Source organism: Poromitra crassiceps (genome assembly GCF_964638095.1).
Source record: "Poromitra crassiceps genome assembly, chromosome: 12".
Classification (NCBI taxonomy): Eukaryota; Metazoa; Chordata; class Actinopteri; order Beryciformes; family Melamphaidae; genus Poromitra; species Poromitra crassiceps.
This window is the reverse complement of record NC_139632.1, coordinates 349,943-366,141: the sequence shown is the minus strand read 5'-3', so window position 1 is coordinate 366,141 and position 16,199 is coordinate 349,943. Positions and strand designations below refer to the sequence as shown.

General features: G+C 43.9%; 1 protein-coding gene across 1 annotated transcript in view; it reads left to right on the top strand.

Moving 5' to 3' along the window:
* Nucleotides 1–5,448: 5,448 nt before the first annotated feature.
* LOC310786836 (arf-GAP with coiled-coil, ANK repeat and PH domain-containing protein 2-like) overlaps nt 5,449–16,199 on the top strand; it is a gene marked incomplete at its 5' end in the record, with an annotated part of 157,934 nt that continues 147,183 nt past the window's right edge. Inside the window, one exon of the mRNA XM_083648153.1 lies at nt 5,449–5,501. Within this exon, the coding sequence (XP_083504279.1) occupies nt 5,449–5,501 (53 nt within the window). The remainder of the gene's footprint in view (nt 5,502–16,199) is intronic.

Here is a 16,199-nt window from a genome sequence, read left to right as displayed (position 1 = left end):
ATGAGCAGGAATTTCTTAAAACTTAATGGCAATAAAACTGAGGCCCTGCTCATCGGCTCCAAAAACACACTCACCAAATCCCAAATCCCCCCCACCCCCCACATCACCATTGACGGTTTCCCTGTTCCCTTTTCTGCACAAGTCAAAAGCCTCGGTGTCACCCTGGACAATACCCTTTCTTTCACCCCCCACATAAAAAATATCACCCGGACTGCCTTCTTTCACATTCGCAACATCTCTAGACTCCGCCCATCCCTCTCCCAATCCAGCACAGAAGTTTTGATCCATGCATTTGTAACATCCAGGATTGATTACTGTAACTCTGTTCTCTCCGGCCTCCCCACCAAACTCCTCAACCGACTCCAGCTCATACAGAACTCTGCCGCCCGGATCATTACCCGCACTAAATCCTCTGATCACATCACCCCCATTCTCATCCAACTCCACTGGCTCCCTGTTCCATACAGAATTAATTACAAAATCCTCCTGCTCACTTATAAAGCTCTCAACCACCAAGCACCCATCTACCTCTCTGACCTCCTGCACGACTACACCCCCTCCCGTTCCCTGCGCTCCTCCACTGCTGGTCTCCTCACTGTCCCTTCACACCGCCTCACTACCATGGGTGCAAGGGCCTTCAGCTGCACTGCCCCCAAGCTCTGGAATTCCCTACCCCCACACATCCGACAGTCCGACACCATCACAACATTCAAATCCCACCTCAAAACCCACCTGTTCAAACTGGCCTACTCCCTCTAACTCCCTGCTGTAATTTGCCTTGTTCTTAATTTGTATATATTTTTACTACTTGAAACTATATGTATATGTTCTATGTATATGTTGTATATGTTTTATTACTTGAAACTGTTTTTATGCACTGTAAGGCGACCTTGGGTGTCATGAAAGGCGCCTCGAAATAAAATGTATTATTATTATTATTATTATACATACATACATACATACAGTACATACATACCATGTTAGTAATAACAATAAAACAGTACCTAACTCCTGCACAAGGTTATTATCTGAAGTTTCACATAATCAGTATTCCCAAATGTTGCATAGTTTCTAAGCAGCCGTAGGCTTTTGGTTCTATCAAAGCCTTTATTTTTTCTATTGAGTGATACACTTTACTAAAATACTCATATCATATCAGAAGTGTTCTTTGTTTTGTGTTCACAGCAGTGATGTCAGTTGGAAGCTCTGGAATATTAAATCATCCATCTTTGCTCACTACATCTGCCTTTTCTTCTTACCCCAGGTGTTCATAAACTACAGGTTAATAACTGATTTTTTTTAATCAAAAAATGTGAAATTATTATTGGTTATCGGACAGGAAAAGCAGATATTTATTGATTATCATATTGGCTGAAAAAAATCAGTCTATAAATCCCCCCTATCTGAAGAACATAAGAGGGGAAATCCCCCACATTTTGCTCCCCAGCGGGCAGCAATGTCAAGGCTCGAAATAAAGAATGAAGGCTGAGACTCCCCTCGAGGCCTGCTCTGCCATCACTAACACAGCACAGGTGAGAAGTGTGTGGAGGCCTGCTCTGCAACACAGCACAGGTGAGAAGTGTGTGGAGGCCTGCTCTGCCATCACTAACACAGCACAGGTGAGAAGTGTGTCGACGCCTGCTCTGCAACACAGCACAGGTGAGAAGTGTGTCGAGGCCTGCTCTGCCATCACTAACACAGCACAGGTGAGAAGTGTGTCGAGGCCTGCTCTGCAACACAGCACAGGTGAGAAGTGTGTTGAGGCCTGCTCTGCCATCACTAACACAGCACAGGTGAGAAGTGTGTCGAGGCCTGCTCTGCCATCACTAACACAGCACAGGTGAGAAGTGTGTCGAGGCCTGCTCTGCCATCACTAACACAGCACAGGTGAGAAGTGTGTCGAGGCCTGCTCTGCAACACAGCACAGGTGATAAGTGTGTCGAGGCCTGCTCTGCCATCACTAACACAGCACAGGTGAGAAGTGTGTCGAGGCCTGCTCTGCCATCACTAACACAGCACAGGTGAGAAGTGTGTGGAGGCCTGCTCTGCCATCACTAACACAGCACAGGTGAGAAGTGTGTCGAGGCCTGCTCTGCCATCACTAACACAGCACAGGTGAGAAGTGTGTCGAGGCCTGCTCTGCCATCACTAACACAGCACAGGTGAGAAGTGTGTCGAGGCCTGCTCTGCAACACAGCACAGGTGATAAGTGTGTCGAGGCCTGCTCTGCCATCACTAACACAGCACAGGTGAGAAGTGTGTCGAGGCCTGCTCTGCCATCACTAACACAGCACAGGTGAGAAGTGTGTGGAGGCCTGCTCTGCCATCACTAACACAGCACAGGTGAGAAGTGTGTCGAGGCCTGCTCTGCAACACAGCACAGGTGAGAAGTGTGTTGAGGCCTGCTCTGCCATCACTAACACAGCACAGGTGAGAAGTGTGTCGAGGCCTGCTCTGCCATCACTAACACAGCACAGGTGAGAAGTGTGTTGAGGCCTGCTCTGCCATCACTAACACAGCACAGGTGAGAAGTGTGTCGAGGCCTGCTCTGCAACACAGCACAGGTGAGAAGTGTGTCGAGGCCTGCTCTGCCATCACTAACACAGCACAGGTGAGAAGTGTGTCGAGGCCTGCTCTGCAACACAGCACAGGTGATAAGTGTGTCGAGGCCTGCTCTGCAACACAGCACAGGTGAGAAGTGTGTTGAGGCCTGCTCTGCAACACAGCACAGGTGATAAGTGTGTCGAGGCCTGCTCTGCCATCACTAACACAGCACAGGTGAGAAGTGTGTTGAGGCCTGCTCTGCAACACAGCACAGGTGATAAGTGTGTCGAGGCCTGCTCTGCCATCACTAACACAGCACAGGTGAGAAGTGTGTCGAGGCCTGCTCTGCCATCACTAACACAGCACAGGTGAGAAGTGTGTGGAGGCCTGCTCTGCAACACAGCACAGGTGAGAAGTGTGTTGAGGCCTGCTCTGCCATCACTAACACAGCACAGGTGAGAAGTGTGTTGAGGCCTGCTCTGCAACACAGCACAGGTGAGAAGTGTGTTGAGGCCTGCTCTGCCATCACTAACACAGCACAGGTGAGAAGTGTGTCAAGGCCTGCTCTGCAACACAGCACAGGTGAGAAGTGTGTTGAGGCCTGCTCTGCCATCACTAACACAGCACAGGTGAGAAGTGTGTCAAGGCCTGCTCTGCCATCACTAACACAGCACAGGTGAGAAGTGTGTGGAGGCCTGCTCTGCCATCACTAACACAGCACAGGTGAGAAGTGTTCACACATTCAAGCATCTCTCCTTTTAATTGTCTGTGAGCTTCTGCTGCTCATCATAAAACATATTATTGTTGTAACAGTGATTAACCTTGATCCATGTCTCAAATGCCATGTTGGGTCCTTGAATTTGGGGAAAAGGTCATTGAAAGTCCTTAAAAGGTCCTTGTTGAGGAAGGTGTGGGAATAGACATTAGCCAGATTTGAGGCTCACATAAACCCTCATACACTACAATACAGTAACTCGTGTGGAACTAAGTCATTATGAGGATAAGGCTTTGAGGAGGAAAATCATCAACTATTGTTTAGCAGCCGCAACATCGCTGTTGGTGTGCATGAAATGTCATTCATACACAAATTATATCACTGGTCCACAACTTAACTCACATCAAACTGTTAGATGGGGGGAAGGTGGGTCTGCGTTCTTCCTGTAGTCCAACCATCTCCACTGTCTTTTGAGGGTTTATGTGAGCCTAAACATGTGGCTAAACTCTATTTCACGTGTAAACAGGTGTCCTACAGGTCTGGAAATGTACTGAGAAAAGTTCTGATCATTTTTAGTAAGGTAAGTTTGAAAATTGCACAAGAATTTGAAAAAGTACTATAATGTACTGTGCCCATATAGTAAACTACAGATTTATACTGTTTTCTTTTATTTTCTAGGTTCATCTTACATATCCCGATATTTGTTGCTGTGAAGAATAATCACCCATAAAGTGCTACAATATCCATCACTGTAAATCATAGTGAATCACACCAAAATCTTCGAATATTTGGAACTTTTGAGATAGCAGTACCCCCAAATCGCCACCAGAGGGCAGTCGTATACAACAGATCCGTCATCCTCAGTGCCCACTGTGTTTCTTTCCGGGTTTAACGCCCTAGAGTAGACTAGAATCACATGACAGCGTTTGTATTTAAGATAATGAAGAAGTTGAACTCCCTCTAGATGAAAATTCTTTGTAACCATTAACGAATGCGCCGTGAAAACTACAATATGCACACACGTCACTGTAAATCAAATAATTTGCATTGCTTATATAAGCTTCTATGGCTTCTATATTCGTTGTGTAAAATATCGATTGGGATTTAGGGGAGCGTTCTCATTGGCTGTCCCAAGTAGCATTCACTGCTGTTTTTCAATGGATCAGGAAGCGCCTGTCAACGACAGAGATCGTGTAGGGACGTGTCACCCTAGCCTAGTTCCCTAGTCTACCAAATACAATTTAAATCCTTAAATCTCAATCCCAGATTTATTTATTTTTTTGCTGGGAAAGGCATGTTCTTCACCTAAATGTATCAAGCTTGGGAAAACAACCCTCTCATAATTATGAAATATTTAACACAAAACTATTTTTTTACGATTATGATTATTAGAGGATTATAACCTAGCTCTGTCATATTCACAATAGGCCTACAACATAATTATCTCTAAATTATGTTATTCTTCAATCTTCATCATTGCTGAGGTTGGCTTTTTAATGGATTTAAATGTCACCATTACTTGGAAAACACGAATTCGGGATCCTCCGACTTCAGCCTTGTGATCCGAGAAAATACCAAATCCAGGCGGGAGTAGGATTTCATCCTACAATCATTTTAAAAACTGCAACAGTTCACACAACTTTAACACGACATGCATATATTATACATCAAACTCTTGAGCCAATTCTGCTCTCACTCAGAATGTCAAAATGTAAGCGTTGTGTGATGTATAGTTGTTGAGATATTAACGTTTGTTTGGCACAACTCATACTATTAACTGCCGCGGGGTTCCGCAGGACCAGAAGATTGATTCATCTTTCCAAGCGTAGACGATCTTTGGTTGAGCTCGTAGCTCGTAGTGGCACTCTGAGAAAAGCCTCTCCTCCCACGCTAGCTACTCTGGACGGCGCTTTCTCTATTCAACACATTCCCTCACAAAGATTCTGTGGCGTCTTGGAAACCATACTTTTAACAGTCTATCTTTTATGATTGAACTCACGTTTTTTTTTTTTGTATTATTATCATAGCGAGCTAGCCTGTGTGGCTAGCTGGCTAGCACAGTGACAGACGCTGGGCTGATTGGAGCCAGCTGGTAGCAGCAGTTAACAGTCAATAGCAAACAAGCTAACTAGCCCGTCTCTCTCTCAGCCTGGATTACTGAAGTGTGTGGGTTCACTCAGGAGGGAAACATGAAGATCACTGTGGAATTCGAGGAATGTTTGAAGGACTCCCCACGATTCAGGTAAGCCATGTCAACCGAGCTTCAGTCCCGTTGTAGTCATGTATTCACGTTATGGGCAAAAGTAACGTTAGCCATCTAAGCTACTTGCTCAGCTATCAGCAGGAGCTGTTTGCAGTCTACCAGTTTTCTATTTTTGTCTGTCAGAAAGCAGCTGCCAACCAGCCGAGGCTTTCTAAAGGGTACACTACTACAACAGAGCAGCCAAGAGGGACCTGGGCCAGTGTCTGTTAGTCTCTATGTAGGCAAAATGATGTCAAGATTGGAGTATAGGTTATATTAAACATGAATGCATTACGCCACAGTCTTTGCCAGTAGCCTACTGGCCATTGTGAAAATGTCAAGGACCCCCCCCCCCCCCCTCTCCCTCCTCCCTGTTGGTGTAGGTTACAGTGGCTCTGTCATTTCATCTTTAGGTCCAACGTATTTTTAAAGACCATAGCTAGAAAACACCACATTGCACCATCTATTTTCTCTCTTAAAGGAACACTCCGCCCATTTTCAACCAGCTTTGTATCATTAGAACATCAGTAGTATATCAGAAAACTGTAAACGGTTTTGAAGTCTGTCATTTAATTTGACAGTTATTGAGTGTTAAAGTGTGGACCAGTGACATCACTGGTCCACACTAACTCAAATTAATAACTCTAACTCAAATCAACTCTCAATAACTGTCAAACTAGATGAATGATGAATAGTTTGACAGTTATTGAGAGTTGATTTGAGTTAATGAGTTATTAATTTGAGTTAGTGTGGACCAGTGATGTCACTGGTCCACACTTTAACACTCAATAACTGTCAAATTAAATGACAGACTTCAAAACTGTTTACAGTTTTCTGATATACTACTGATGTTCTAATGATACAAAGCTGGTTGAAATGGCCAGTGTGTTCCTTTAACTAAGATGACAGGGAACTAGGGCAGGGAACTCCCACTTCTGCCACCAGGTGCAGTAGCTGCTGCATCCCTAGCCCTTACCCTCAGGCTCTTCTAAATGTCGTGTCAACACTGCAGTTGGAAGAGTCCTCCCATCGAGCATAGCGTTTTCCTTAGACAGTCTGTGTTGGGCATTAACACTTTCAGTGCCACGGCCCTTGGGCAAAAGGTTGCTTGCTGTGCCACATAGGCCGCAATGCATTTTAAAACAGTCATATAATTTCTTTAACACATTGAATGCCAGCCATGTTTTCATTCCTGTAGGTAAGTTGTGCCAGGGGTGTTTTTGACGATTCTGGCTCATTTTAGAACAGCCGAGGATTCTTTTCTGTTAAGAATTCATGAACACCAATCATCTAAAAATAACTAATAGAATGTGTGCTTTCTCTGTCTAAAAGAGTTAGTTTGCAGAGTTAGTAGTTATGTAGATATTAGCCGTTGAGTACAGCATGGTTTCAGCGTCTGGAAATTTATTCAGAGATAAATGGCTTTTTGTGAAACAGTCACTTTAACCATTCATTTTTGGCATCAGTAAGACCGTCAGACATTCTAAACAATAGTTTTGAACAGTAATTTCCTCCATAACAACAGGAAACACCCCTCTCATTCAAACTCCTCCCTCCGTGTGTCTTCTCCTCCTTCCTCCTGGCTCTAACAGCGGGCGTGTCAGAAGCGCGTTGCTGCTGCTGCCTGCCTGCCTGTCTGCGTGCGGCCGCTCTCGGGCAAGACGAGTCTGAAATGGATTACTGTCAAATCGCCTCGCCATTTCCTTGAATGGCTTGCTCCCGCGGTGTGTGTGTGTGTGTGTGTGTGTGTGTGTGTGTGTGTGTGTGTGTGTGTGTGTGTGTGTGTGTGTGTGTGTGTGTGTGTGTGTGTGTGTGTGTGTGTGTTCGCGCGTTGCTCCGCGGCTCCGGGGCGGAGGGGATCTCTGTCCGTTCTGTGTGTGTGCCTCCGGGCTTCTGACTGTAAAATCGCCAAGCCATTTCCGCGGGAGGAGGCTGCTTTTGGTCCACGGGTCCGTGGCTGTGGCTTCTCTCGGTCTCTGTCGCCACTTAGTGGTCGGTAAAATAGATTACACACATTGTCTTGCTCCAATAGTTATCTCGAAGATGTAAAAGGGGTTGATTGATGTCCCACCGTCAAAAAAAAAAAATGTTTATGTAAGACGAGTTAGCTCGTCCTTGGCACTCAAGCGCTGGATTATGTAAGACGAGTTAGGTCGTCTATGGCACTTAATGAGTTAATAATTACTATGTAAACACTGAACACGCACAAATAACGATGAGACTCTCTTCTATCACCTGCAAAAAAAAGTTTATTGATCCCATTTTCCGTTCTTTAGTTATGAGCCGGAGAAGATAGCTTGATTGAACGAAAAACAGAGCTTTTTTTCTACGAGCTGAGATAATGAGCCTTTTGTGAAATTAAACATTTCAAGCACATGACTGACTCTGAAGCTAATTTTCTGATGTAGTCACACCTCAAAAATAATTTCCTTCAATAAAACAGTGAAGGCAAGGGAATTTTGTTTGGAAGAATAATATTTTTAGCTGAAACCAGCAGCGCTGGCGCCTGCATGCGCTGCTGGTTGCAGCTTCTTGCTGATCTTTTGCTGCTGGTGGGCATCGGATATTCTGGCTTGCGTTTGCCAACCCTGTCCTGCTGTCTGGGTCTGTGTTGTGTACTTGGCTCTGCGTGCCCACCTCCCCCCCTCCTCCTCCCCCCCCCCCGTTGTGGGAGGAGTGTCTCTCTGCTCTGCTGTTTTCTCTGCCTGAGCTCAGCACTGAAAAAGTCCGCTAGATCCTGCTTTTTTACAGCCGCGTGTACCAGCTCCCATGCTTCGAGTTGAGAATAATAACAAATCCACGGCTGATCATGTGTTGCAGCGGACACGGAGGCTGTTGCAGCGGACACCGAGGTGCGCAATTGTGATAGCAGATTGGCTGCTGCAGGGGCACAGCTAAACGTTGCTTCAATGAAGCCGCTGCATACGGACGGATGCGATGCGATTTCCTTCCCCCCAATGACTTCTTCTGTGTGTTTCACTCCACGTTCTCTCATCTGGAGAGCGCTGTCGCCACCTAAGGGTTCTGTAAAATAGGTTAGACACATTCAATACCTCTGAATATTGTAAGAGGCGATGTAAGAGGCATAGATCGACACCCCCCCGTCAAAAAAAAAAATTCAAGTTATTGACGCCATTTGGCGTCGCTGGCACTCTACGGTAAATTTCTAATGACGCCATATGGCGTCGCTGGCACTGAATGTGTTAAACTCACCTTATTTCTGCACTTTGAAGTCACAGGTAGGGTCGGGTGGGGCAAACTAATTATATCGGAAGCCTAATTGCCGAAAAAAAAGTGAGCGGTGATGGTCTGTCTAAATGCATTGTAGAATGTATGTACAAGACAAAATGATGCCAGTGTGCATGAGTCTGGACTCTGTTTCCAGGCAACTCGGTGATTCTCGTCAAACTTTGTCTTAAAAAAACAACAGCTCACTTTTTTCGGCAACTAGGCTTCCGATATAATTAGTTTGCCCCACCCGACCCTACCTGTGACTTCAAAGTGCAGAAATAAGGTGAGTTTAATGCCCAACACAGATTGTCTAACGAAAATGCTATGCTCGATGGGAGGGCTCTTCCAACTGCAGTGTTGACACGAAATTTAGAAGAGCCTGAGGGTAACCCTAGCCCCATACCCCATAAGTGACCCTAGCCTACTACTGTACTCCATATATATATATATATATATATATATATATATATATATATATATATACACACACATACATACATATACACACACTTGTGCAGTACTAGGGTCACATAGCCTTATATAAGGCAATAGGGGGGGGGAGGCTGTTCAAAACGTTCTCCTACCGTCTCCTACCCGTCCGATTGCAGATCTGAAGATATAATAGTCCTCTTACGGAAGCCAGTAATGTAGCCTGTGCTGTATTTAGGAGAGGAGAAGCTTCCTAGTGCCGACAGGAACCTTGGGAGTTTGAGTATTTCATGACATGTTTTGCTTCCCAGGTGCGCTGGATTTGATCACTGACTGAGCCGTTGTCTCCATGTGACTGCATGTGTTGTTTGCTCGCCACGTGCAATCGGTGCACCATGATAGTAGGGATGGGCATTTCTAGCAAAAACACTATTCGAAATTCGCTGGCCAAATTCGAATTTAATTCGAAATTCGAAAATAAAAATAAAATGTTTTTTTTTTTTTTTTTTTTTTTTGTTGTTGTTGTTGTTGTGAGTGAAATGTTGCATTGTCTCCCCTGATTCTAAGTCTACGGCTTTATTAATTAATATAAAAAGCTTCTGCTGTGGATTTTTAGCTCAAACAAGCATTGCACCACTGAAGTAAAGAACATGTTACATGACATTGACATTTTCGAAAATAAAAAACAGTTTTGACAATCATGAGTGGTTCATTAAATATTTAGTAGGCTCAGGTCTGAGTGCCAAAGGGGTGCCAAAGTCACCCCCTCTCCCTCTTCATGGGATTTCATCCGCCATTCATTTTTCCATAAACCTTGCTTAAAATGCTTATAAAAATTGTTTTACTTGCTCAAACCAAGCGATTTGACTATACTTAGAATCAGGGGAGACAATGCAACATTTCACTCAATTTTTTTTTTTTTTTTTTTTTTTTTTTTCGAATTTCGAATTTCAATAATAAAAGTCGACCTTGATAATAACAACGATTATTCGAAAATTCGAAATTCGATGCCCATCCCTACATGATAGTGAGATCAAACACACCCTGCTGTAAATTCAGCACAGGCTGTGGAAAGACTGCTTTTAAACGGTTGTTTCAAGCAAGCAGTATCATTTTAACCGCCCGGCTAAATAACTGGCTTCCGTAGGAGGATTATCATATCTTCAGATCTGCAATCGGGTGTCGGAGACGGGTAGGAGAGCGTTTTCTCCCCTTGGCACCTCACATCACGCATAGTAACCTTATGTGACGCTGCAGTCCCTGAGCCATTGGCAATGGGGTGATTAAACAAATGGGGGGCCACTGCATCCCCAAAGTCACTAGCTTGTAGCTACCTGCACTATTTTACTAGCAACATATCAATATGTATTTAGATTAGGAAAGGACCTACCAAAGTGGCTGGTAGATGTCAATATCATACTCTACAATCACTCTCAATATTAATGTCACTTTTAACAGCCCCCCCCCCCCTCCAAATCAGAGTCAGCTTTGCTGTAGTAGAGGAAGCGTTGGCTCTCCTCTCCTCTCCTTTGTCACTTGGGCTTCCCAGCGAAAATACTTGAGAAAGTGCTGCCCTCCTTCCCCTCTGCCCTGCCTGCTGTAACATCCTCTCTCACTGAACCAGGACCAGATGTTACAAAGTTGTTTGGAGGAAAATGCAACGGGGTTTTTTTTTTTTTTTAATGAGAACATTTCCTTTATGATCAGCTTGGGAAGGGGGTGGGGGGGGGTCAGTCAGCTCAGCTGTGCTTAAAGCTGAGAGAAGATGGCTGCTCTAAACGCTGGGCTGACGTTAGACCTTCCTCAGGAAGCTGCTGTGTTCAATGTTCATAGAGAGCGAGTACAAGACAACACAACAGGTCTGTTTGGGCTGTTGTGGGGACCCCCGTCATTGTCACTTTACACAATGGGTAAAATTCTGCCACGCAAACTGATTGGTCACCTTCCGATCCGTAGCTACCGCCCATATTCCCTACTAGCTCCGCCCCCTTCCTGACCACGCCTCCTTGTTATGCTCCGCTTGCCTCTAGTTTCAAACCCTGCTGCTTTTATGTCACAGGGTTGCTACGGGTCTGGAAAGTGCTTGGGGGAAAAAAAAAAATCAAGACCTTGAAAGTGCTTTGATTTATAAAGAGGTCCTTAAAAGTGTTTGCATTTCAGTTTTTCTCACAGGATTTTGAGTATTTGTGGTGGGGGACCGCAGACCCCCTAGGGGGGTGCGGGGGCTTGCCCCCCCGCAAGATTTTTTTTTAAACATTTTAAAGTAAAATGCATGAATTTGGTGTACTTTGAGAAAGCTTAAGAGCAAAATTAAAAGGCTAGATCTATGAAGAACATGTCATCATTACTGTGCTGTGGGTTTACAATGGGTTTTAGGCTGACAATGTTGTGCACTAGGGATGTTCATCAATTATCGAAAATCGATAATCGATCGTTAAGGATTGGAATCGATCCTGTGGCATTTGGATCGATTTTTTAATTATTAAAAAAAAAAAAAAAAAAAATTTTTTTTTTTTTTTTTTTTTTTTTTTGGACTAGGTTTGGGTGGAATTCGTTCCTCCTCGCCCCACTCCATTGCACAGCCGACTAACGTGAGGTGGAGCTTCATATAGTCTCTAGTTTTCTGGCTGGGCACGGGCCTTTGTGCCAACAAAACTGTTTTAAACATGAGAAATTCACACCGGCATGCGCCGGGGACAGCAGTGTTGGAGAGGAGACACATTGAAATAAAGAGTTCATTGAGGAGAACACGTTGTCTTTCGTATTTTCTGCCATAGGCATTCATTTTGTTAAAAAAAAAAAAAAAAAAAAAAAAAAAAAAAATTGAAAATATTGAAAATTTTCTAAGTATTAATAAAATCGATAATCGATAATTGATCGTTAATTCTCACCGATTATCGATTTTGGAAATTTTTCAAAATGAACATCCCTATTGTGCACACTGGATAGTTAGTTAGGTTAAGTTAGTTAGGTTAAGTACTAGGGCTGCACGATTAATCGTATTTTCATCGTCATCGCGATATGAAAATGCGCGATGAACACATCGCAAAAGTCACGTGTTATCGCAAAAAAAATAAAAAATAAAAATAATTACAGTGCACCTGAACGCAACATGCAAGATACCGGCTGAATAAGTGTCCAAATGTTCATGTCATTCTGGCCAATACTCCACTTCTGTTATAACATTTCAGTCTGGAATATTTCAATAATCGTTTTGACTAAAAGGCTAAAAGTAATCTCATGTGTAAGAAATGACTGTTCTACATTGAAGTAAAAATGTAAATAATTAACTTGTTGGTTTTGGATTTTTTTATTATTAACTCATTCATGGCCAGTTTAGGACTGCCAATATTTAGCACAGGCCAAAGATTTTCATAATTGTTGGTCATCTTTCAAGACCCACAGTAAATTATCTATTAGCACCAGAGTGATTTGCAATACCTCAAAATGAAGATGTACGTCTCTGGGTTCACCAGGAAAAAAAAAGTAAGCTTTTAGCATGTTCTGTACTCCACTTATAGCCATTTATATACACCCTGTTTTCACCAAAAAGGTCTCTCTGAGAAAAGAAATTGCAGAAAATGGCATTTTTGTACAGCACACATTCTCAGGCAGAACTCGCTCTCAATTATTTTATTTTGAACTGTATTGACATCAGACATGTAAATATTATTCGTTATGACACAAATGAAAAAAAAAAGATATATATATATATATATATATATATATATATACACATGAAGTGCTTTTTTTTAACATTCAACAATACAGTTTACTCAGTGTGAGTGTGCAGACAGACACACAGACAGACAGACAGACAGACAGACACACCGACAGACAGACAGACAGACACACACACACACACACACACACACACACACGATCCCCCTTTTATCTTCGTTGCGTGATTTCTAACCCCACATAGGATAAGCAATAACCACGCCCTGTGGCGCCGGGATTGGCCAGGAGCAACACTGGAGGGCACGCAGCCCAGCGATTTCATATTTTCAATAGCTCTTGAGAACGGACAGCGGGCTGCTGTGACTGCCGCTTCTGCCTTGTTAGCTGTTCGTGTGTTTATTTTGTTTTGTTCTGGTCCACCCGTCCTCGTCCATGTCTCCCTGTCCTATCCTCCCTGCTATTTGATCGTTCCCGTTTTCCCCTCGGCTATTCAACACGTCCTCACCGCCCTCTGATCGATCATTTCCTCATTCCTCCGATGATCAAACACATTCTCTGGATTACTTTCTCCCGTTTTCTCCCGGCTGGCACACAGGAAAGCGACCAGGTCCTGCAGCGCGCCGAGGGGCGTTTCAATGGCGTTTCTCCTGTCTGCACAAGGAAGCGTTTATCCGTTTTCTGCTTTTCCTCCTGCTCAATTTCAAAACAACAGCTGCGGTATGTGTTTGTTCACGTGTTGCCGGCTTGCCTTAGATGCTAGGGACCTGATACTATGTCACAGGCTGGGGAAGTGTTTGAACTACGCGCTGCAGTAATAAAAACAAAAACACGTCAAACACGTCATTGGCCCTGAGGGCTATTTCTGATAACACGTCAAAGACGTCTTTGGCCCTGAATGAGTTAAGTACATACATAAGTGCCTGCGTAGCGAGCAGATGGCGGTATTTGACAATTTAGCAGCTAAATCATAGAATATTGAAAGATATTCCATATTCCAGACTGAAATGCTATAACGGAAGTATTGGCCAGAATGACATCAACATTTATTGGACACTTATTCAGCGGGTATCCTGCATGTTGCGTTCAGGTGCACTGTAAAAAAAAATAAAAAAAAATTGGGTCAACATATTTTTGTGGCGGTCAAAATTATTTTGTGGCGGCCCGCCACAAATTCCTTTATGTGTGGGAAACACTGCATTGAGCCTACAAGAATCTCTGAGTTTGAGCCTTGTGCGCTCCGTCATCTCAAAGTTGCTGTGTCAAGCTCTTCCTCTCTCGACAGGATCACTTCCTGCACTGCGTTGTCATTGCTGCTCAAGATCGTTTGAGTTGATGTGAAGTGTTCATGATCCATTCCCATGTGTGAGCATGTTGATGTGAAGTGTTCATGATCCATTCCCATGTGTGAAGTGTTCATGATCCATTCCCATGTGTGAGCATGCCTGGAAACACATTTGCAAATGTTTAGAGGACTGACGAGACTAGACTGCTATAATGTGATCATCTCTGTGAATTTTTGGCCCGTAATTTTGGAATAATTTGTCCTTGAAAAATGCTTGAAATCTATCATTACAAAAAAGCCCTGATGTCAGGTTTTCGTACCACCCGATTATCATTTTAATACAATTAATTAATTGCGTCGGGAGATAATCTGCAGGACACCATGTATTGATTGTAAGTTGTCGGACTTTGATGAATTTTACAGGACAATGTCCCGCAATTACTGTCCGCTTCAGCTCATTCAGAACGCTGCAGCCCGTCTGGTTTTCAACCAACCCAAATTATCTCATGTCACTCCCCTCTTCCCGGGACCTCCACTGGCTTCCCATCTCGGCACGCATTCAATTCAATGAAAGAAGATAGTAACGCACACCAATAATACGTTCCAGGAGGTGCTGATCACAGGAATCGCGAACTTGAGGATGAAGAAAGTGTCGCTCACTCACTGCTCCATATGCAAAACGTTTTTAATTACCGTAAATTCCGGACTATAAGCCGCGGCTTTTTTCCCGTTTTTTGGCCTTTTTTGCCCCCTGCGGCTTAAATAACGGTGCGTCTTATCTATGGATTTTTCCAGCAAACGGCCACTCGGGAACCTCCAAAATCTATGGATGTTGGTATGAGGCAGAACGAGAGCAAGACAGACATTATGAGAGCGAGACCCTGATTGGATGATGTTGCAAAAAATGTGCCTCGCGACCTGATTGGAGCACTGTGCCACTACTCTCTCTCAGCCACTACGGTAAAACACCCTCCCTCCTCCCTCGCTCCGGGGGGAAAAAGGCAGCGATTGAGCTTGAAAGACAGTCTGAATGAAATTGAATGTAACATTCCCAATTCTATGTATTACATTCTAAAAAACTAACAGCAACATTTTGGAAGGCTAAGCCACACAACTAGCTCGTTGTAATCTAACATCATGCTTCAAAAGATGGAGAACTGGCTGTGTTACGACGATGGCGGCGAGAAGAAGAAGGAAAGAAGGAAATCGAGTAGCAGCACGTAACCTTGGCATCAGGGTGTTGACACAGAGAGCAGACGGCCGAGGTGCCGTTCAGATCCGACTGAAGGCTCAAGTTTGCCAGTGGATCCTGACAGCGTGGAGGAGTGTCAAAACATCCACGATTACCAACGGGTTCCGAAAGGCTGGACTGCTGCGTGATGAAGAGGAGGACGCCGCCAGCTGAGGGCCTTCAGAGGCTGTTCGATTCCGACAGTGACGAAGAGGAGTTCGTTGGTTTTGAGAGCGACAACGAAGGAGAGAGGAGAGTGGCTGACGAAGCCACCCTGAGCCTGTTCGTTTCCGACACTGAAGATGAGGACTTTGGTGGTTTTAGTACGCAGGAAGAAGACGAAGATGAGGATTAATGACTTGACTTTTCTGGTTACAGCCGTGTACTGCACCTTAGCCTAAAAGATGAAGACGAGGATTAATGACTTTTCTGGTAGGCTGATTACCGTATATTTTAAGCAGCCGTGTTACTGCAACTTTAGGCTTACGCGCTTACTGTCGTGTTACAGGCACTTTATTTTGCACTTTAAAAAAAACACATTTAATTTAGCCATTGATATTGCCTCGTCAAGCGCTGTAAGCTTTGTTTTTTGTTATGGTACTACTGTAGGCTATAATGTAGATCAGTGGTTTTCAACCTTTTTCATGCCAAGGACCCCTAAATTTACACAGCACAGTACATGTTCTGTAGCTACTATTGCACTAAATGGTAACACTTGAATACGTTATGCAAATATGCAACTTGTTTTGTTGAAATGTTAATAAATGGGAGCTTCCCCAAACAGCCATCTCTTTCCCGACAATCCCCTCTGTGCACGAAGCCTTACATATGGTAATTAAACATC